General features: G+C 36.0%; 1 protein-coding gene across 2 annotated transcripts; it reads right to left on the bottom strand.

The window, feature by feature from the left end:
* Positions 1–14,077: 14,077 nt before the first annotated feature.
* Positions 14,078–17,044, bottom strand: LOC131048580 (uncharacterized). Of its 2 annotated transcripts, XM_057982579.2 has the most exons (3): positions 16,517–17,044; positions 14,802–15,129; positions 14,429–14,623 (listed from the first exon to the last, which is right to left on the bottom strand). In XM_057982579.2, the coding sequence occupies exons 1-3, from the start codon at positions 16,907–16,909 to the stop codon at positions 14,565–14,567; spliced, it is 780 nt and encodes a 259-aa protein (XP_057838562.1). In that variant the 5' UTR covers positions 16,910–17,044; the 3' UTR covers positions 14,429–14,564. The 2 variants fall into 2 exon arrangements, with proteins under 2 accessions (XP_057838560.2, XP_057838562.1); XM_057982577.2 differs by having other exon boundaries at positions 14,078–15,129.
* Positions 17,045–21,278: the final 4,234 nt, after the last annotated feature.

The raw sequence follows: 21,278 nt of genomic DNA, 5'->3' as shown, positions 1-21,278 counted from the left end.
TGACAATAAAAGATCCACCAATGGTTGTCTTTACTATGTATGATGGTGTTATTAGTTAGATGAGTAAGCAACAAGTTGAAGTCATGTTGTGCATGATATAAGTAGAGTATATGGTAGTTAATTACTATCTGTTGTGACAATCAGAATGCCATTTTCTTAGCAAAGAATCCGACTTTCCATGCCATAACAAAGCACATTGATATTCAATTTCATTTTGCTTGAGATATGGTAGAGGATGGGAAGGTAAAATTGGAGAAGGTTTTTGAGGAATATTGCAGATGCATTGGCAAAATCAGTGAGCATAGAGAAGTTTAGTTGGTGTTCTAGTTCTATGGGATTCTCGACCCCCTGTAATTTATCTATGGGCTATTTGAAAGGTCTTCGATAAATGGGAGAATGTTGGGATTAAGGTGTCTCAACCTTTTCAAATCCTAACATTGATTATTGCATTTATTTGTTTTATTTATTTATTTATTTAGTTATTAAAAAAACAACGTTAACTAGGGCACTGACCCTTAACAAAAAGCAACATCAAGAGAGATGATGTTGGAAGACAACTACAACCCAAAGGCGGAAAGGAACAAACACAAGAACCTAACCAACCAGGGAATAAACCCCACTCAAGGGGGGGACGGGCCACCCAAACGCCCACAAGGGGGGGTATGGGGTAGGGGAGAAGATTTCCCTTTACGCCTGTGACCAACCACAGACCAGGTAATACTAATATCCTTCGGAAGGGCCTTTAATGGTCTACAAATGTTTAGTCATCTAGTGGGACCCACAAGTTGGATGGTATTCTACTTGGTCGTGAATGTATGACACATGTTGCACATGTGGAAGTAGACATCCCACTTTGAGGATCTTGACAAGTGCCATGTAATAACAATTGACGGTTATTATGACACTCTTAATATAACAACCTGTGACAAATTCTATGACAAAATTGGACAAGTGGAATGAGATACCTTTTGCATGGAGAAGATTGGCGCTCGATTTGGGTTATGACAAGTTGTAACAAAATGTGTGCTACTTATGGTCATGTTATGATAGATTCTCTTACAGCCATAAGTTCTTTAAGTCATGACAATATCTATGATAGATTCTTATGACAACTATAAGATGTGTAAGAGCATTCATTATACCCCAAGATAGTAAATTTTAGGTGCCCATATGAGAAGGTTTGAATAAGGAGTCATTTGGAGATGTACATGAGTCATTTGCATACTTTTAGGTGGCTGAAAGATAGTGCCAAATGTTTTGCACGTCTGCATCTTGTATCTTCATCTAGAAGCTACTTCTTGGGTTGTATTTCTTTATATAAGATAGCCTTGGAGACTATTAGTCATGCTATCTCTGTAGATGAAATGTTATGTTGTCGAAATCGATTTAGAGTGTTGTTTGATTGATTGTTGAAGACTCCTATTGAAGAAGTAGTGTACAACTATTGTATTGTAACTGTTGTTTTTGTAATACAAAGTATTGTGCTTTTGGAGTGTAGGGTTTTTCCCTTGAAAGAGTTTCCGCACAATATATCTTGTGTTATATGGTATAATCTTCATGCATGTTTAATATCTATATCTAAATGTGTTTTTGCTTATGTAGTTAAGATTTGTAAAAACTATCTTCCCCATTAGATTAGTGCTAGGAAGCATTTTCCGCTCCTTAGCTTCATTTTAGATGGATAGGATCAAAAGTAAAGATCAAAGGATCAAATTTTTTGAGACCCTTTTGAGGATGAGAGGAGGACAAGTATCCTCACATGGTTTGTTGATAGAGAAGGTGCCAAGATGATTTGAAATCTATGATTGAGGATACCCTTGTAAAAGGTGGATGGTCATAATTGAAAGGGTACTTGGGAGTACCCTTGAGGGATGCGCAAGTACTTTGACTTGACTTGTACAAAGCTTATGCATTTATACACCTTGGAGGAATGTGCATGATTTGAGAGAAGTTGACTAGGATTTGGTGTTTGCAAGTGGGAGATTGAAGGGCTAATTGATTTTAGCCCTTACTGGAAAGTGGAGAAAATAAACAATTAAATAAATAGATATATTTATTTAGTTTTCAGATGAAGATGGGAAGAATTAGATAGATAAATATTTGGATTTATTTATCTAAGGTGGACTATAAGGCTAGGATGATTAAATATTTTTAAGCTAGATATGGAGTATAGGTGAATATTGACTTTATTAACTGAAGAATAAAATATTATTTAATAAATAAGAAGATTTAGACAAGATAATTAATCAAATAAATAAGGATTTATTCAATCAATTATGAAGGAAATGGTTGAGTTATTATGTAATTGATGATGTGTCAATTCTAAGTATCTACAACTACAAGTTTCATTAAAAACTATTTTTTAATAATTGAAAAAATCCTTTTAATGGGATAACTTAATCTTAGATTTTTATTTTTATTTGCCTAAAGCTTTCATTTACAAATGTATTGATGTCAAAAGTACAATCATTTAAGTCAAGATAGAGTCTCAGTGAAAGCCAAGTTAGAAGCTTAGAGTACCAATTAAGTTTAGAGTATAACTCATGTCAAATCAAAGTTAGAAAGTGGGCACAGAAGCTTGGAGTACAAATCAAGATTATGGGTAATTTCATATTGTAAAATTCAAGATTATGAGTCGAGGCACACTATATAAATCAAGGCTTGAAATTTGGAATGCGAGTCAAGAAGTCTTTAGAACATGTAATATTTTAATACCTTGTTTTGGCTCTTCCTAGAAAGAAGTGTGTAGGAAAACTCTATCTATATGTGATAGTTCTCATTGTAGAAAAAAAAGAGGAGAAGAAAGAGCACCTCTATGCTACAGCATTTTTTTATCAATAGAATTATTAATTTGTGCATGTTTTCTTGTGTATGTGTTTTTTATTTTTATATAAAGTTGATCCCACAATAGTGTGTCCCACTTTTTGAACAAAGTAGGACATTGAGATCAACATTTTGAACCAAATTTCTATTTTTTTGACATCTATAGCAACTATATTGTCAAACATTTGAAGATGATGGGAATAAGTGATTCTTAAGATTGTTTGTAGATTATAAATCTCTTTTTTTTTTTTTTTTTAATTCAAGAAATAATTTATTAGTTTTTGCACATAACATTTAATAACTTGTTTTTCTTAACAATATTTTTAAAAAGTGACATTACCTTTGTAAAGCATAACTTAATTTCTGGAAAGGATACAATTATAATTTTCTAAACATAGATTTATAACATTGGCATCTAGTGCATGGATATTTTTTTCATAATTTTTTGTTACGCAAAATTTTTATATCTTTTGAAAGTAGATTAACTATGATTTATATATAGATTACTTTGTAATGCTTTTTTATTACATTTGAGTTAACTTCTTTTTTGTTGAATTAAGAGCATCAATACTTGGTTCACATATATTTTTAATTCTTTATTTCATCTATTTTACTATTTTCTGTTGGTGTTGGAAATAAGCCACATCTAGACCTACAATGGACTGGTCCAAGAGGGGCCAGTAGCGCAGTGGTAGAGCACTCCATCAGCGTATGGAAGGTCCTAGGTTCGAGTCCTAGTTGGTCCATGTCTCAACATGGTATCAGAGCCAGGTCCAGGCTAGGAGCCCCAAGCACAGGAGAGGTGTGGCTTAAGGGGGGGTGTTGGTGTTGGAAATAAGTCACACCCGGACCGACGATGGATTGGTCCAAGAGGGGCCAGTAGCTCAGTGGTAGAGCACTCCAACAATGTATGGAAGGTCCTAGGTTCGAGTCCTAGCTGGTCCATGTCTCAACATTTTCCATATGTCCGAGCAAAGACTTTGACAATTGTTGAAAAACCTATGTTCACTAGAAAATATAAATTAAATATAATTGTAAAACTAAATATGCTCAAAATTATACTTGTTAGAAAGCTCATTTTGAGTGCTACAATCTTGCAAATTATCTTGTTATATTCATTTCATTTGCTAGTCCAACCCAAAGTTTGAAACAAAAAAATGAGGAAAATATGAGGCCTAAGATGCAAAGGTCACTTTTAGGGCCCGTTTGAAGGACCTTCATTCAAAGGTATGTCATTTTTGCAATTTTTAGGAACCTTCAAACAAAGGTCTCTTTTTCTATTTATGGAAATTACCTTAGTTCAAAGGTTTTTTAACATTACACCTTTGAGAAAAAGACACCTTCATTCAAAGAAATACTTTCAAATGAGGTGTTTCTTACTTCCACCTCTATTCAAAATGAAAAATCTCATGTCCTAAATTTGGGACTTACTATTGTGTGCTTACCCATAATAGTAGGGTAACCCCACGATAATGGATTACAAACTTGAGACACCACATTTTGAACCAAAATGGAGGTTATAAGTTAATAACACCTTTGTACAATGGTTTTTATTCAAACAAATGTACCTATGTTCAAAGGTGAGTGTTCATTAGATGTTTGAAAAGCTTGGAATAAAGGTAATTTCCAAAAATAGAAAAAAAAAAAGAATCTTCACTCAAAAGCCCCTTTTATTCATTTTATGGAAATTGTCAAAAAAGGAATAAAGGGAATTCGAAGGTCCCTTTTTTTCATTTTTGAAAATTAACGTCATTGAAAGGTTTTTTTTTTCAATTTTGTTTGGTAATGCATTACATTTGAACAAAGGAATTAAAGGGTCCTTCAAATGAAGGTCCTTGGCAATGCTTACTTCCCATCCCTCTTCAATTTTCCTCAAAAAAATTGACTTTCAAAGCTTGGGGTGGACTTGCAAATGAGATCATAGCCCTCGAAATGAGATTTCTAATAAGTATAATATTAATAAATTTTGATTTTATTGTAATTTTTTTTTAATGTTTTACTAAACATTAGCTTTTCACTAAACATTAAGCTCTTTGTTCTACACATGAAAAAATAGTAAATTAGTGTTTTCTTTTGAAAAATATCGCCACATTAGGTATTGATGTCCTTGTTCCAACAATTTCTTTTGAGTTTCATACAAAACACGTTATGTGCGATGTTATACACCTATGTTTAAATTATAATTACTTTGAATTCAAAACTTAATTAGAAAAATATTCAATAAAATGATGAAACAAAATGCAAGCATTATATATTAATGTTTTTGAATAAGGGAAAACAAGTTTTGAAGGGAATCAAAACCCTGTACAAAACAGGTTAATTTGGGGGAACCTGAAACCCACATCTAAAGATATTCAAGAATAACCACTAAACGAAACAAAGCTAAGACGAGACGGAACAAAGCCAAGAAAGGGGATTGAAAAAGACTGACCCCTCCAAAAAGAAAAGCCGTCTGACAAATAAAAGCATATACATGGGAAATCTGCAGGCAGACCGATATCCAAATGGAGAAATAAACGAGTAGTAAAAAAGAAGCTACCCAAAGGGGTTTTAACAACAACCCCCCCAACCTGGAGCAAACAACCAACATTAGGATTTCCCTTTGGATCCCTTCTTTTGGGATCTAAGGGTCATGTCAAAAGAGGGTGAAGACCTTTTAGAATGTTTTCTTTTAACTAAAATCCAACCTTCTTCAACCTTAGCAACCTCAACTTGCCACTCCAGCGAATCTAACATAGGAAACCCAATGCCCAAGGAGGGGCCAACAAACATCGAAGAGCCAACAAGAGCAGTAGATCCAAGGCCAGACACATCCCTGGAAGAAGAAACAGACAAAGGGACAACTCTAGCAAATGCATCAGAAACAGAAACAGGAACAAAAACAGGTATAGGGGTAGCACCAATAGACGTACCATCCAGAATCCTATCACACCTAGTTGCAAAGGCAGAACCAACAATCTATAAAATATCAGGGCCACCAGATGGCTCAGAAGGAATCAAAGTAGGAACACCATTTGAAACGTCAGCAGAAGGGACAACACCATCAACAACATCCACTGCAGGAGTATCAGATCCCGTCCCAGGGACCAAGGGGACAGATCCATCAGAATCCACCACAAGCACTTTAGAGCCATTGATGTGAAGATCCTGCCCAACCGTCTGAGAAGAGTTCTTGAAAACCGTATAATGTTGAGAAGAGGCACCTTTGCACCATGAAGAGACCATTAGATATTAATGTTACAAACCTATAATTAAAAATTAAAATTTTATCATTTGTATTAAAAAAATTTATGCGTAACAAAATCTCACAAATCAATAGTTCACATCATCTTCAAATTCCTAACGGTTTAACTACTATAGGTATCAGGAAGTGAAGATTTAGTTCAAAATGTTGATTTCAATATCAAATTTGGCAAAAAAGTGGGTCATTATTGTGGGATCACCCAGTACTTTAGATTTTGTTGTAGTTTTTTCTCATAGTCTTGGGCCTCTACTTATTCAATTAAAGTTATATTAAAATTGTGATAATTTGCCTAAAGCAAGATCTAGAGACCAATGAAAAGCACAAGAATAAGAAAGAAATAATATGTGACAATAACAAACTACATTCCTATCAATGATGCAATAAGATCAATCAATTGGATTGAATTGGATTACAATGTAAATGAGCCTGCTTATAAAGGGAAGGCCATGAGAGCACACAATCATGACATGTGGCCCAATGAGATACAAGGTAGGAAGGGGTAGGTAGGAGAAATAATAAAATATTCCACAAGAGATGGATCACCCACCAAAGGTGGAATATAACAACAAGGTAAGACCACAAAAGGTAGAATTTCTCCTACAACCATCTTCCCTAGATGCACACTTCCCTAAGTGTCTCATATGCAAACTACAATGAAATGCATTATCTTAAGTCAACTTAAGTAAAGTGTAATTATGAGACATAATTTACACCAACACCCCCCCTTAAGTGTAACTTAGGGGAATGTAGACTCAAGCTAACAATGCAATGGGTCTCGACTATGAGTTCATGTGAGAATTTGCATAAAGAAAGATCTAGAGGCCAATGAAAAGCACAAGATTAAGAAAGAAATAATATGTGACAAGAACAAACTGTATTCCTATCAATGATGCAACAAGATCAATCAACTGGATTGAACTGGATTATAATGTAAATGAATATGCTTATAAAGGCAAGGCCATGAGAGCACACAATCATGACATGTGGCCCAATGAGATACAAGGTAGGAGAAATAATAAAATATTTCACAAGAGGTGGATAACCCACCGAAGATGGAATGTAACAACAAGATAAGACCACAAAAGATGGAATTTTTCCTATAACCATCTTCCCTAGATGCACACTTCCTCAAGCGTCTCATATGCAAACTACAATGAAATGCATTGTCCTACGTCAACTTAAGCAAAGTTCAATTAGAAGACATAATATACACCAACAAAAATAGATTATGAAAAGAGATATGTTGTCAAGGAAAGAAGTTGTTTTGGAATGGACAACATGAGTAGCAATGTGACACAACCATCACTTTAATGTTTTAATGGAAAGAATTATGAATGTTAAAGTACATAGATGAAGATTCTATTTGGATAAAAAGAGCTTTAGAACTTAATGGGTATTTGAAACCCTAATTTTTAGGAGGATATAATTCTCTCACTTAAGTTTAGAAGGACTTATCAAAGGGAAATTACACGAAGAATAAAAAGGTTTTATCTTCATAACACAAGCAATTGACAAGTCTATCTTTCTAAGGATTACAACAACAACTAATTTAAAGGAATTGTGGGAGACCCTACAAAATTATTCTCAAGGTACAACCAAAGAGAAGTTAGTAAAATTGTAAATTTTAAGGGAATTCATGAGCGATTTCTATACTCATGCAACAAGTTTTGTCAGTCAAATTAGAGTGAATGGGGAAACTATTGATGATGGAAGAATATTTAGTAAAATTGTAAATGTATTTCTATACTCATGCAACAAGTTTTGTCAATCAAATTAGAGTGAATGGAGAAACTCTTGATGATGGAAGAATATTGAGGAGTCTACTAGCAAGGTTTGACCTAATAGTTATTTTTATTAAAAGCTAAAAGGATTTTCTAATATTATCTCTGGACATTTTAATGGTTTTGCTACAAAATAATGAGCAAAGACTAATTTAAATAACCAATTATTCCTTAGAATAAGCATTCATATCACGAGTATCATTCATGAGAAAAAGTCAAAGAGGATAATTTTAGTAGGGATTGTCTCCAAGCTTTGAAAGAGGCATAAAGAAGCAACAAAGTTAAATAGAGACAATTTGCAAGAGGGATGACCAATAATCATAATGAAGGAGGAACTTGGATAAATCACAGTTACCATGAAGCAAGTGGAAGAGGAAATAGCAACAACTATACACAAGGAAAGAAACTAAGGTACAATAAATCAAGCATCCAATGCCATTATTGCGAAAAAATATGGTTGTTATAGAAAAGAGGTATGATTAAAATAAGCAAAGTGTAAATTTTTAAGCGAATGTAAATGGAAATTATGGTTCTATGCTTACTGATTGTAATGTTGTTGAAGAAAATAAAAGAAATATATTACCTAGATATTGATTGTAATAAGAAACTAGTCTTGACATAGTATGATGGTTAAGTTGTGGTTCTTACCAACAAGGTTCAAACCTCACCTATTCATAGCTTCATTTCAAGAGTGTTTACCCCTAAAAGAAAATGAAAGATAGTGCTTGTTATAATCATATTACCAAAAAAAGAGCAATATTTTCAAAAATTATGAATTGATTCAATCTAAAGTTAGATAGTGCTTGTTATAATCATGTAGAGAGGAATCATAAACATTAGAAGAGAGCAAGGAAAAAAGTAATATATCCCAAATTTGTAATAATGTTCTAGGCCTTATACATAACCTAATTAGTATTGGACAGTTAAAACAAAAGGATTATAAAGTTTATTTTTAAAATAGAGCATATGTGACTTTAGATTAAAATAGTGAAAACAAATTAAGATAGCGAAAAAAATTCCTACACTAACCTTGAAAGGAGGGTTATGCAAAAATTTTCAGATCTTTACAATAGTTACAAAAACTTAATAGAAATAAACATAAATAACATGCATAGCACAACATAGTGATTTATGTGGGGAAAATGCTTTTGGGAGAAAAACTCCACACTCCAAAAGAGCCCAATATATTGTTTAGAAATCAACAAAATACAATATTCTTGTAGAACAAGCTTCTCACGGGATTATCACCAAGCAAAGATTCAAAGATAACTCAGTTCATCCATAAGACACTTACATACAATCTACATCTCGCACACCTAATATATAGGTGATACAATACATGAAATTGTCAAATGGTGTTACAAAATCATGACCTAAAACCACCCAAAAAGTGGTGGCCACTTTCATCTCGATTTGTGTTTTAAGTGGGATAGGCACCTTCAAAATGATATTGTCGACGTCTTTTACATAATTTTTTCTAAAAATAGATATGCTAATATTATTCAAAAATCATTTTATTTATCAGTTTCTATAGATAACCTATAAGCATATATAATTTTAAAAAAAAAGAGTAGTAATCTTATACTCTACATTTAATTTTCTATTTTAAATCATTTCTCCTAGGCGGTTACTCTACAATTTATAGCCCTTTCTCGTCCATTCTCCTTTTTGTGTTATTTTGGAGTATTTGTGTGAAATTACTATTTTTGCCTCTCAATGTAGTAGCAATCAAGAAACTTGCTAGATGGACAATAACGAAGAATTCCAACCCTTCCCTAGTTGGTAATAATAATTATCATTGAACCTCTAAGAATTGTGTCTTATTTAGAGTTTTGAAAGCTAGAATAATTATAATTCAAATTTCAAAAGTTTTGATAATATTTTTTAGTAGAAAAATGAGCTCTGAAGATGAAAGCCCCCATTTCTAAACGTTCCTAGATGAAAGAGGCATTTTACAAACAACTCAAAGTCTAATAAAGATTATGCATATAATATAATTCATAATAGTTCATAATAGGGTTATATAGTCTTGAGTTTCCAAGATGAAAGCTTAGGAAGATTTCTCAAATGTAAGAGAGTGACTAGAAGTAAATGATATGTATGGGTATTTAAATAGATTTTTCTTGATGCATGATGATTTTTTTTTTGGAAAAAGAGGGTAAAAATTTATTGGTGCAGGAGCACCTCATTATCAAGCTATTCATGACCCTAAGGATGAAGACTAGGATCATTAGGGTGTCTTAAGAGTGTCTTGTGTTTCATGTATGCAAATAAACCCCACCATGTAAGCCCATGTCACCAATTAGGCAATTTGAGAAGCCAGTTGGGACAATGTGGTCAATAGGGGTAGTAGAGATGGTTTAGATTTGTGTTTGATAGGTTTTTAGACATGTTTCATGTGTGTTTGGTTGATCCATGTATGTGGATTCCAACCTTAGCCTAGATGACAACTTTTTGTGCAAAATTGCAAAAATGCAACTTTTGAGTGCAACTTTTTGAAAATCGGTTGGGGGAAGCCTTTCAACGGCTCCAACCTACTCCAAGTTCAGTGGGCAACCGTTGGAGAGTTGTATAAGCCTTGTGGGCATGATTCCCAAGGGGGTTGTTGTTGTAGTTGGAGTTTGTGAAGCAATAATACACAAAATATTATAGTTTTCCCAGAAATTCCGAGTTTACAGGAGTTGCACGTGCCTGTACGGATTGATTTGGATCCCACCATCCATGGAGTAGGTAGAGAGATGAAATAGCTTTCTTTTGGTGGAGGTTTGAGGTCTTAACTATTCTGGAGTAGAGAGAACCCTCCATTCTTCTGACTGTAACCCGGAAAGTGAGGGTTTGGAGAGGGTTTTGAACAAAAATGGCTTTATCTTGCACTCCAGTCCATTAGAAGACTCTTCCTTTTGAGGGATGTAGGATAAGCCTCTATACTTTAGTCTTTTCATGGTTTGTTGCAGGGGAAACTTTGCTGTGTGGAGAAAGGAACAAGATTAGGTAGGCATCTCTATGTGACTACCTAGGACAAGATTTAGGATAGTCATCATAAGTTGTCATAGCGGTGGATTCCAAGTGTGCAACCTGGAATTAGAGGTTTCTCACTATCCCCCACATGCTTGTAGAGTTGATTTGTCATTTGGTGTACCGGTAAAGGTAGTTGCATTGGAAAATAGGGCTAATTGCCCCTATTAGGTCTCTTAGCCTCTAAAGGGAATTGACCTTGTAATTGCAGATCCGGCCAAACCATTTTGGGGATCAGTACAACTTCCAAAAGGGTGTCTGAAATGATAATTTGTTTGTATGGGTGTGTGGAACATTTTTGAGTTAAGGTCCATTCTATCACAAAATAGGGCTACAAGCCTAGGGGGTAGATTTCCAAAGAAGATATAAGGAATTGGTGCCCAAAACCAAAACTAGGGTTTGAAAGAGTTCTTAGATGTCAAGTATTGACCAAATTCCAAATCTCTAAGAGTAAGAGTCACCAGTAAGGTATGTTTGAGGAGTTGAAGCCTTTTACTCATCTTGAGTAGGCCCAAGCTTAGTGAATGCGTGTGTAGTTTCATCCAAGGTGCGGAGTCCTTCCTTGCAAGACCCTAGTAGTCATTTGAGGGGTCATAAGTCTAACCTTGTTTGGGCTTGTCCTTAGGTGTGTGAGTAGGGCTCTGCATCAAGTGGTATCAGAGAAAGGAGTGTCCTTTGAAAGAGCAGGAGAAGACAAGATGTTGGAAGAAGAAGGATCCCATGAGGCACCTTCAAGAATGACCAATGCGGAGTTGAATGTCCTAGTGAAGAAGCAGATGGCATAGAGTAGAGCAGTCAGGGTTGAGAATTAGGGCTTGAGAAATGAGATGGACCGGTTGAAGGATAGAGTGGAGAGGGGAGAGAGAGACTCTGGAGATGAAGGGGATGAAGAGGAGATCCCTATGCAGGAAGAGCTAGAGGTACCTGCAGACCAGAGACCCCTGATGAGTGTCCTTAAGTCCATGGAGAGCACAATGGATGTGAAGATGGATCTGCCAATATTTGCAGGCAAAATAGAGCTTGACACAGTGATGGAGTGGATAGACTCTTTGGACAATTTTTTTGAAAGTAAAGACATACCAGACCACCAAAGGGTGAAGATGGCTCAATCCAAAATGAAAGGAGCTGCACTGACTTGGTGGACTTTCACCCAAGATGAGAGGGTGAAAGAGGGAAAGAGAAGAGTAGCTATATGGAAGAAGATGATGGCTTTGGTGAAAGAAGCCTATGTCCCAATGAACTACAATATCCAATTGCATAGGAGGAGACATAATTTGAAACAAAAGGAGATGGACATGAGTTCCCATACCGAGGAGTTCATGAATTTGTGTGTGAGGACCAAGGTGAAAGAGAGTGAAGATGAGAAGGTGGCGAGATATCTCAATGGGTTGAGGTTTACAATCCAAGAAGACTTGAATCTCCACACCCCGGAGACAGTCCAAAAGTGCTTTCAGTTGGCACTCAAGGTGGAGGAGAAGTTGAAGAGAAGGCAGGATCAAAGTGGCAAAGGTAAAGGGAGACAACAAAGAGGAGGAAGAGGCCCCTTCAGAGGTAGAGGAAATGGTTTTGGATACCAAGGAGACTCTAACCAAGAAGGCAATAGAGGAGAGAGCAGTTACAACCAAGGAGGGGGCTACAATCCAAGAGGGAGCTTTAGGGGTAGAAGAACACCCTCTAAAGGAAGATCCCAAGGTAGAGGACCTCCTAGGTATTACAACTGCAACCAAGAAGGGCATATGGCGAATAGGTGGCCGGAGAAGGCTTCTGGCTCCATGGGAGAAAGAATAAGCAATTTGGTGCAAGAATCTAATTGTCAAAGCGTGGCAAGTGCAAACACCTATCAAAGTGTTAATGCTCTTGATAGCTATGGCTATCCTGAAAGAGGAGAGGCTCTGATGACGAGGAGAGCAGTAACCACCATGAAGGTACCTGACAAGGAGCCTACACAAAGGAAATCTCTTTTCAAAACCACTTGCAAGGCAAGAGGAAAGGTATGCAAGGTTCTGATAGACTTCGGATCCATTGAAAATTGTGTCCCTTGAGATGGTAGAAAAGCTTAAGCTTAGAAAGCTGCCTCATCCTTACCCCTATAAGGTTTCATGGCTCACCCAAGGTCAACAAGCAGTGGTAGAAGAGCAAGCTTGGGTGGAGTTTCAGATTGAGAAACACCTACTCAATCACCAAGGATGGGAAGGTGATATAACTCTTACCTCTGATAGAGGAAGAGATGGAATCAAAGGGAAAGGATGCAAAGGTGCTGATGGTAGAAGGTAAACAGTTCACGAAGGAGATTGCAGAGAAAGGTGCAGTTTGCTATGCCCTCATGCCTAGCTCCAAGGTGACAAGGAAAGAGCAGTTTGCAAAAGAGAGAGAAGGAGGACAAAAGCACATAGACCCTGCAGCTAGACAGTTGCTTGATAAGCATCAAGGCATCATCTCAGATGGAATGCCAAGGTCCCTACCACCGGTGGGGGACATCAGTAGCAAAAATAAATATTCATGGGATCAGCTGCTCTACAAATAATTCCTAAATTTATTGACTTACCCACCTATAATTCAACTACTATGGGTCAAGAACTTAAATATGACATCTTATATGCCCAGTATGTGGAATCCCGAATAATACATAGTGGGAAGTGTCTTTCTACAGACAAGAGTCTTCTTCAAATGAAAATACGTTCAAGGGAAACTTCCTGGTTGCAGGGGTTTATGTCAGAGAAGATGGCAATGCTGTAATTGCAAGTAATAAGGCTCATTTTGTAGTATATGATCGGCAATTCACTTCTTTCGCAAATCCAGGTTTGCCCAAAAGATTTGAGCTAGATGCCTTTCTCAACAAATATGACAGCACTTTCTACCTTACTGGCCCTAACACTGGCCCTGCTGTTGGCTACAGACTACCCACTCTTACGACTTTATCCTCATTGATATTGATATTGCTGTATTGACTATTTCTTTAGAGATTTGGGCTTTATTTCTCTTTTTGTGCTATTTCACTTTTATTTCTCTTCTCTTGATGCGCTAAGAACTCCAGTCAACTATCATCAGACACCTGGGAGTTTAGCAGATTAATCTTAGTATAGTGTAATTTCTACTTTATATGTATCAATGATCATTGTGCATGTTTTTCTTCTAATCGAGTTCAACATATAGTAATGACCATACAGTTAGTTAATGATTTCCACAGCAGAATTCAAAAGTATTTGCTAGTCCATAAATGAAAAGTCCTGACAGGAGAGGCTTTACAAATATATTAATGGTGGTTTTCAAAAAATTATGCTCTGTTTCTAACAGATGGACGATATTCATCGACAAAAGCAAGGAACATCAGCTTCCAGTGTACCATTTTAAGCAATTACAGTAGAAATATGTTCTATTGTTAAGTGTAGTTAATTGTTTGGGCTGTAGCTAATCTGGTTTCAAAAACGTCATGATTTTCACATATCACGAGGGTTATGAGGGTTTTGCTCCGTAGAACTAATTTTTTTGTTTTGTATGTATAACACAGAGATTAATCAGCCCACATCCAATTGTTTCATCATCATCCGCAAAATCTTCATATTCCTCTTCACTTCTATCGTCATCATTTTCACCCAATCCAGAACTCTGTGATTGTATAAGCATTTGTTGAGTGTCAGCAGCCAGAGCAGCTTTTGCCGCATAAATTGCCTCTCTCTGTAGCAGTTCTGGAGTCTCTTTTACTATGTAGCTGGCTGGGATTTTTGCATTTTGGGTCCAAGTTTTTCTTCTTGCCGCTTCTCTGAAATGTAACAAGTCAATATATTTTTCATGTTGAGCAGGATTTTTTATTTGTTTCAAAACTTCTGGACTAAAAATTTGTTGCTTTAATCCAGGCAATGATATTCTACCATCGGGTGACTCTGTTTGGCTTGAATTGCCAACGGATTTGAGAAAAATATCTGGAGAGATGGGTTTACCAGTAAGAAGTAAAGAAGTTTGGACTGATGAATCTGCAGATTCCACGCCCACGGAAGAAAATAGATCTGTTTCATACCCCTTGTCAGCAGTTTTATGTTTTCCCAGTAACCATCGCACAGTTCTATGTGCTTGCAGAATTTTCTGTCGATTGCAGTGAAACCTTCTACCAGTTGACCCAGTAGCCTTCAACAAGCTATGGAGATTTAATGGCCTTTTGGGGGATCGACGGATTTTGCCATCCAACTTTGACTGTGATCGGGAAAACCGTGGAGTTGGATAAGCCGAGTAAAATCTATCAAAGCATTCCTTGGAGGACTTGCCAGGAACCTGAAAAAATTGAAAGTGAATAGCCTCAGAATTAAAAAGAAAAATAAAATAAGATCTTCAGATATTCTGAAACACACATTTCTTTCGCTGGGTTAAAATAAAATATATATATTGAGCTTCTGGAGTATAAAAAGCGAGCTATTCGTAATGTCTCCACCACCCTGAATCAAACCCCGATACAGAAATTTTGTTTACACATAGTGCACAAAAGTCTTAAACTGAACACAGGAAAACAAATCTGAAGTTTATTATTGTAACAGAACTGAAGAAAAACATTAAAAAGTTAAAAACAGTTAAGAGCGCCCCATACAAAAAGCCAATATTGCATGTTCAGAATCTAATCAGAATAAGAGAGGGTGGCAGAAGGGTTCCATCTGATGGATTGGGTAATTAATCATCATATCGAAGCACTGGATTTCCATTTCCATTCACAGACATTGTGAGCAGTCTTCAGGCTGGATGGCCCCATACGGAGGTGAACTTAAAGGAGCTTATTCAACTGGGAGTTGGGCACTCATATAAGTTAAAATTCAGTAGTTGCCAGAAGGGTAGCATCTGATGGATTAGGTAATTAATCATCATATTGAAGCGCTGGACTTCCATTTCCATTCACAGGCATTGTGAGCAGTCTTCAGGCTGAATGGCCCCATAAAGATTAAACTTTAATGGAGCTTACCCAACTGGGACTTGGGCACTCAAAAGTTAAAATTCAATAGCATCCACAATTTTCATTGGGAGAAAAAGCTTCCATGCTACTCTTCAATGCCCAAGGTAGCCTCTTAAACTCAATAATTAGTTGCTCTGTGTGATTAAATCTATAATCAAGTTTTGTCAGTCACTTCCAGAGAGGAAGAACAAGGTTGTTGCTGCTACTAAAATGGTAGAGCTGGATTTGGTTTAACCAGGATGCTAAAAAAAACAGAGAAGGCTCAAGACAGATTGAAATGACTAAATAAAAGCTCCAAGCTTGAGTCAATCTGAACAGATGCTGAGGTGTTAAACAATATGTTATCTAGCATCATTGTATTTATCTCACTTAAACATATGTTCAGAGAGATCAATTAGGTTGTGGTTTAGTAGTTCAATTTTTTTGCTACCGGTTGTAAAGGTTCTTTTTTCTCTCAAGCTTTATTAGAGGTACTACAAGCTAGCATTTTGACTCTAGTCCAGCTTAATACAATACCCACAAAAAACTAAGGGGTGGAACTCTCATGGGTATTGTCCAAGCAAGATATCAATTTGGTGGGTGACAACCCTCTTAAGAATTTTGAAAGGAATTGTTCTTCAAATTCCAGAAAGGAACAATTTTTTCCATAAGACTTTTATTTTAGCTTGAAGAAACAAAAAAACCCCTTTGAATAGTAAAACAGGGGCAGGGTCTACCAACCAGCTTGGCAACATCTTTCCAGAAGGTGGCAGAAACCTTGAGTGTGCAATAGGCATTGTGAAGCGCCACGTCCTGCTCTTTACTCCATCCATCACTACTGGTACCACCCAACAGTGGCATACTAATGTTAATAGCCACAATTTTCTTGTCATCAGGGCTTTCATATCCCCTCTCTTCATTATCATTTCCCCCCAGATAAAACAGACTCTGTGCAGATGATTTTGTACTCTTCTTGTTGGGCTTTCTGGGCATTAATGGTACAGAATTAGTCCTCTGAGAAATTTCCAAAAGCCTGATAGATCTTTTCGGTTGGGGTAAGTTTTGGGGTTGAGGTCGCTTTCTCTTTAGGGTGTCTTTGCACGGCTCCATAAAACCTTCACCTTGTTCTGCCATGCTTTTAAATCCACAGATTACTTGCGCAGATGTTCAGCTTATTTGGAATTGGCCTGATGTAGCAGAAAAGCTTTTCACTTGATATCTCGTTAATGGGTTTGAGGAAAGTTAGTAGGTGTATATACGTTTAAAATGATGATCGTCGGCGGGAATGTATATATATATAATTTTAAGACCTTGGCGGTAGAGGATATACATCCCACTTTACCATTGAATGGTAAATGTTAGAGTTTGAAAAGTTTCTTTTTCAAACTTTTGTGTTAGTGTCATTTCAAGGATCAAGTCTTGTTGAGTGTAAGGTCCTGATATCATAAGAGATGAGGTCGAGCTTGTGTCCAAAACGATCTTGGTGAATGGGTACCTCTCATTTCTTAACTCTTAGTAGAAGAGGTTCACTCTATGACTCATGCAATCAAGGTTTGATGTAAACCCTTTGTCAAAAAGAAAAAGAAAAAGAAAGAATGAAGTTTATTTATTTATAAAAAAATGTTGTATTATTACGTAGAATTATGTATATAAAAGTAAGAGTGTTATAATGAATATTAACTAGTATTTATTTTAAATTTTTTTATAAGAAAGATATCATTCTCTAGTTGTTTATTTTCATCTCGATTTGTGTTGTAAGTGGGATAGGCACCTTCAAAATGATATTTATTGATGTTTTTTACATAAATTTTTCTAAAAACAGATGCTAATATTATTCAAAAAATATTTTATTTTGTTAGTTTCTTCTGATAAATAGGTCACTATTGCATTCATTGGTTTAACCTATAAGCATATATAATTAAAATAAAGAAGAAAAGAGAGTAGTAATCTTATACTCTACGTTTAATTTTCTAATTTAAATAATTTTAAACATGCCCTTTTTTTATATATTGGTTGATGTTGTGAACAATAATGTGTAAAAATAATTTTTTTATTTATTTTTTAAATTATATAGATTATGGATTCATAAAGTTAAATTCAGTCGGATTTTATCATTAAGGAGAATTGTATGAATTGCTCTACAATTGTTCATTGTAACTTGTCAGGTTCATCACCATAAACTATTATTAAATACATTTCAATGTGAGAACACTCGACAATGAAAAGATAAAGAATTAACTCTACTATTGTAATTATTGTTACATACAATTACAATCGAATTCTTTTGCAACACTGGAGACTGGTGGGGGCTATCGTTTCTCCTATGGTGGTTACTCTACAATTTATAGCCCTTTCTCGACCATTCTCTTTTTTGTGTTATTTTGGCGTGTTTGTGTGAAATTACTATTTTTGCCTCTAAGTGTAGTAGCAATCAAGAAACTTGCCAAGATGGACAACAGTGAATAATTTCAACCCTTCCCTAGTTGGTAATAATAATTATCATCATTAGCTTGTTCAAGCTCTAAGAATTATCTTGTTTAGAGTTTTGAAAGTTGGAATATTTATAATTCAAATTTCTAAAGTTTTGATAATATTTTTTAGTAGAAAAATATGCTTCAGAATGAAGATGAAATCCTTCATTTTTGAATGTGTCTAGATGGAGGAGGTACATTACAAACAACTCAAAGTCTATTAAAGATTATGCATATAATATAATTCATAATAGTTCATAATAGGGTTATATGGTCTTGAGTTTCTAAGATGAAAAGCTTAGGAAGTTTTCTCAAATGTAAGAGAGTGACTAGAAGTAAATGATATGTATGGGTAACTAAATAGATTTTTCTTGAGGCATGATCATTTTTTTATTTGAAAAAATGGGGTAAAAATTTATTCATCTCAAAGAATTATTACAAAGCAAAGGCCATAGCCTAAAAAGGATCAACCAAAACCCAATAGAAACAAACCCCGAGAAAAGGACGAAGAAACTAGCTACCCATTCTTGTCCTCCACCACTAGCTTCTACAAAGTGGGGGAACATTTTTGATATAAATCTCCCATTCACCAACATTCCACCCCTCTAAATACTTAGAAGCCCACCTAACTAAGCAATCAACAACTCTGTTCTACTCTATCAAAATATGATGAAAGGAAACAAATTCCATAGAGCAACTCAAACTCAACACTATCTAACCACCAGGGCTAGTTGCTAGTTCACCCCATCCCACCCAATCGCTACTCATTCAACATCCACCACAACTTGTGAATCAAATTCACAACTAATCCTTTTCTAGCCAAGGGAACACCCTCTTTCAACTGCATACAAGATAGCAAGGGCCTCCACGAGGTTATTAGTGAATTTCCCTCTATAGATCAAAAAGAAGAAAATAACATCCCCAACACTATTCTTTCCAATGCCATCAATCCCTGTATGTCCAAGATTCCCCCTAAAGGAGCCAATAGTATTCACCTTCAAAAATCCTTGAGGAGGAGGAAGCCACCTCCCTTCCCAATGAATCTTCCTTTTGACATGTCAATATTTTTTTTACCAATAGAGGAACCAGTGCTCCTATCCACAATATTCAAGTTCCTTGTAACAACCAACTCACTAGAATCCATAGAAACTGAAAGATCACATTTTTTTGAAATAGCTTCATGGAGCCTATTGATGATCTTTTTCCAAACCTGCACCACTACCATTTTTGTATCTTGGAAAATCCTTCGATTCCTTTCTAGCCAAAGATACCGAATAATGAAAGAAGGACCAATAGCCCAAGCCACCTAAAGGAAAGAGGTTTTGGTTGTAGGCCTACCCAAACTTTCCTAGAATTCAACTAAAGAAGTAGCATGAAAATAGGCATGATTTCAAGCATCCCGCCATCAGTGCTAGATCTCCTTGGAGAAGGGACATTGGAAAAAGAGATGCAAAGCATTTTCTTCACTATTATTGCATAAAATACATATAGAAGGACCCTAGAAGCCTCTCTTTTGAAGTTTTTCCCAAGTAATACTGAGCCACCAACCATAAGAAGAAATTACATTTGGGCTAATAAAAATTGTTTTACACCTACTTCCACCAAGAAACTCCAACTTTCCTATACAATTGTCTATCCAACTCCGAGTAACCAAAGACCACTGATAAATTGCCCTTTGAGTTAGGACTCCAAGCAAGAATATCTCTCCCTTTAATGGAGTTACCGAATCTACCAAATATAATCTTAGCAAGCTCCTAACAAGCCTCCTTAGTACCCCCTAGTGACCACTCTCCCAGATCCTTCCAATGCGCCATCTCCATAGGACACAAATTTTGAGAAAATTTGAAGTCTTCCACTTTGAACCATCCAGTGTCCTACAAACTATTGCAAAGAGGTTGTAGATGGGAAAAAAGAGAGATGATAGGGGGTGGCCATCCCAAGAATCATACTAGAAGAGAGTATTAGAGCCCTTATTGCAAATCCAAAATGACCCTCTTTAATAATCTCAACTCTTCTCTTAAGAGTATTACAAATCATAAAATCCTTCCCCAATAGGCTATAGTGAGGAACATTTGTGCTCTCCACTCCATGGAGGTAATTAATAGTAATAATTTTGACCCACTCTTAGTCCTGGTAGGCACATCATCTCTAATGAAGCTTGGTAGCTATAGCCTAATCCATCATCCCAACAATCTTGAGTCTCGGGCCTCCCTCCTACTTCAACGTACAAACTGACTCCCACTTAACAAGACTCTATTTTGAAGAGAGTAGATTGTCTGTCCATAAAAAATGACAAGAAAAGGCATCAAACTCCTTAACGAATCTCAAAGGAGGAACTTGAACAAAACACTTGTAGATCGAAAGATATTGGACTGGATGACTTCAAAAGAGTCACCTACTTGGTAGTGAAAGTCATCTGCAAGTCCAGTGGATGATCCTTTTGCAAAACTTGTCAATAATGTCCCACCAAAACTCCTTGGACTGAGATCTGATAACAAGGGGAATTCCAAGGTAGACAAGAGGAAGTGAATGAATATTAAATCTAGGAATCTAAGCAATCCTACTTTGAATCAGAAGGGGAGTGTTAAAGAAAAAAAGAGATGACTTATCCCATTAATCATTTGCCCAAAGGTAGCTAAGTAAATATCTAGAGCTCTTTGAAGTTCACTGCTTCATTGATTCTGGTCATTCCCATTAGGGTTGTATCATCAACAAATTGAAGGTGAGAATGAGGAGGCAAACTTTTATTTCAACTCCTTCCTTGAATCAAACCTTGCCTAACACCATTCTTGATAAATCTTCCCAAACCCTTAGCCATAACAATGAAGAAATATGGGGAGAGAGGATTCCCTTGCCAAAGACCACAAGAATCTCCAAATAACTCATAAGGCTCCCCATTGATAAGAATAGAAAAGGAGGTAGAACTGACACAACTCATGATCAAATCAACCCAAGCCCTACCAAAACCAAAAGAAAGAATAACTTTCTACAAAAAGGAACACTTGACCCTGTCATACATTTTTTCCATACCA

The sequence above is a fragment of the Cryptomeria japonica genome, chromosome 3, assembly GCF_030272615.1.
Source record: "Cryptomeria japonica chromosome 3, Sugi_1.0, whole genome shotgun sequence".
NCBI classification, from domain to species: domain Eukaryota; kingdom Viridiplantae; phylum Streptophyta; class Pinopsida; order Cupressales; family Cupressaceae; genus Cryptomeria; species Cryptomeria japonica.
The sequence above is the reverse complement of the archived record's forward strand: the minus strand, read 5'-3'. Positions and strand labels throughout refer to the sequence as shown.

Excerpts from the sequence above, each read along its gene's own strand:
- LOC131048580 (XM_057982577.2), bottom strand. The coding sequence starts at position 16,909 with ATGGCAGAACAAGGTGAAGGTTTTATGGAGCCGTGCAAAGACACCCTA. Across the intron at positions 15,130-16,516 it reads GGAAAGATGTTGCCAAGCTG|GTTCCTGGCAAGTCCTCCAA; the intron begins GTTGGTAGACCC and ends CAATTTTTTCAG.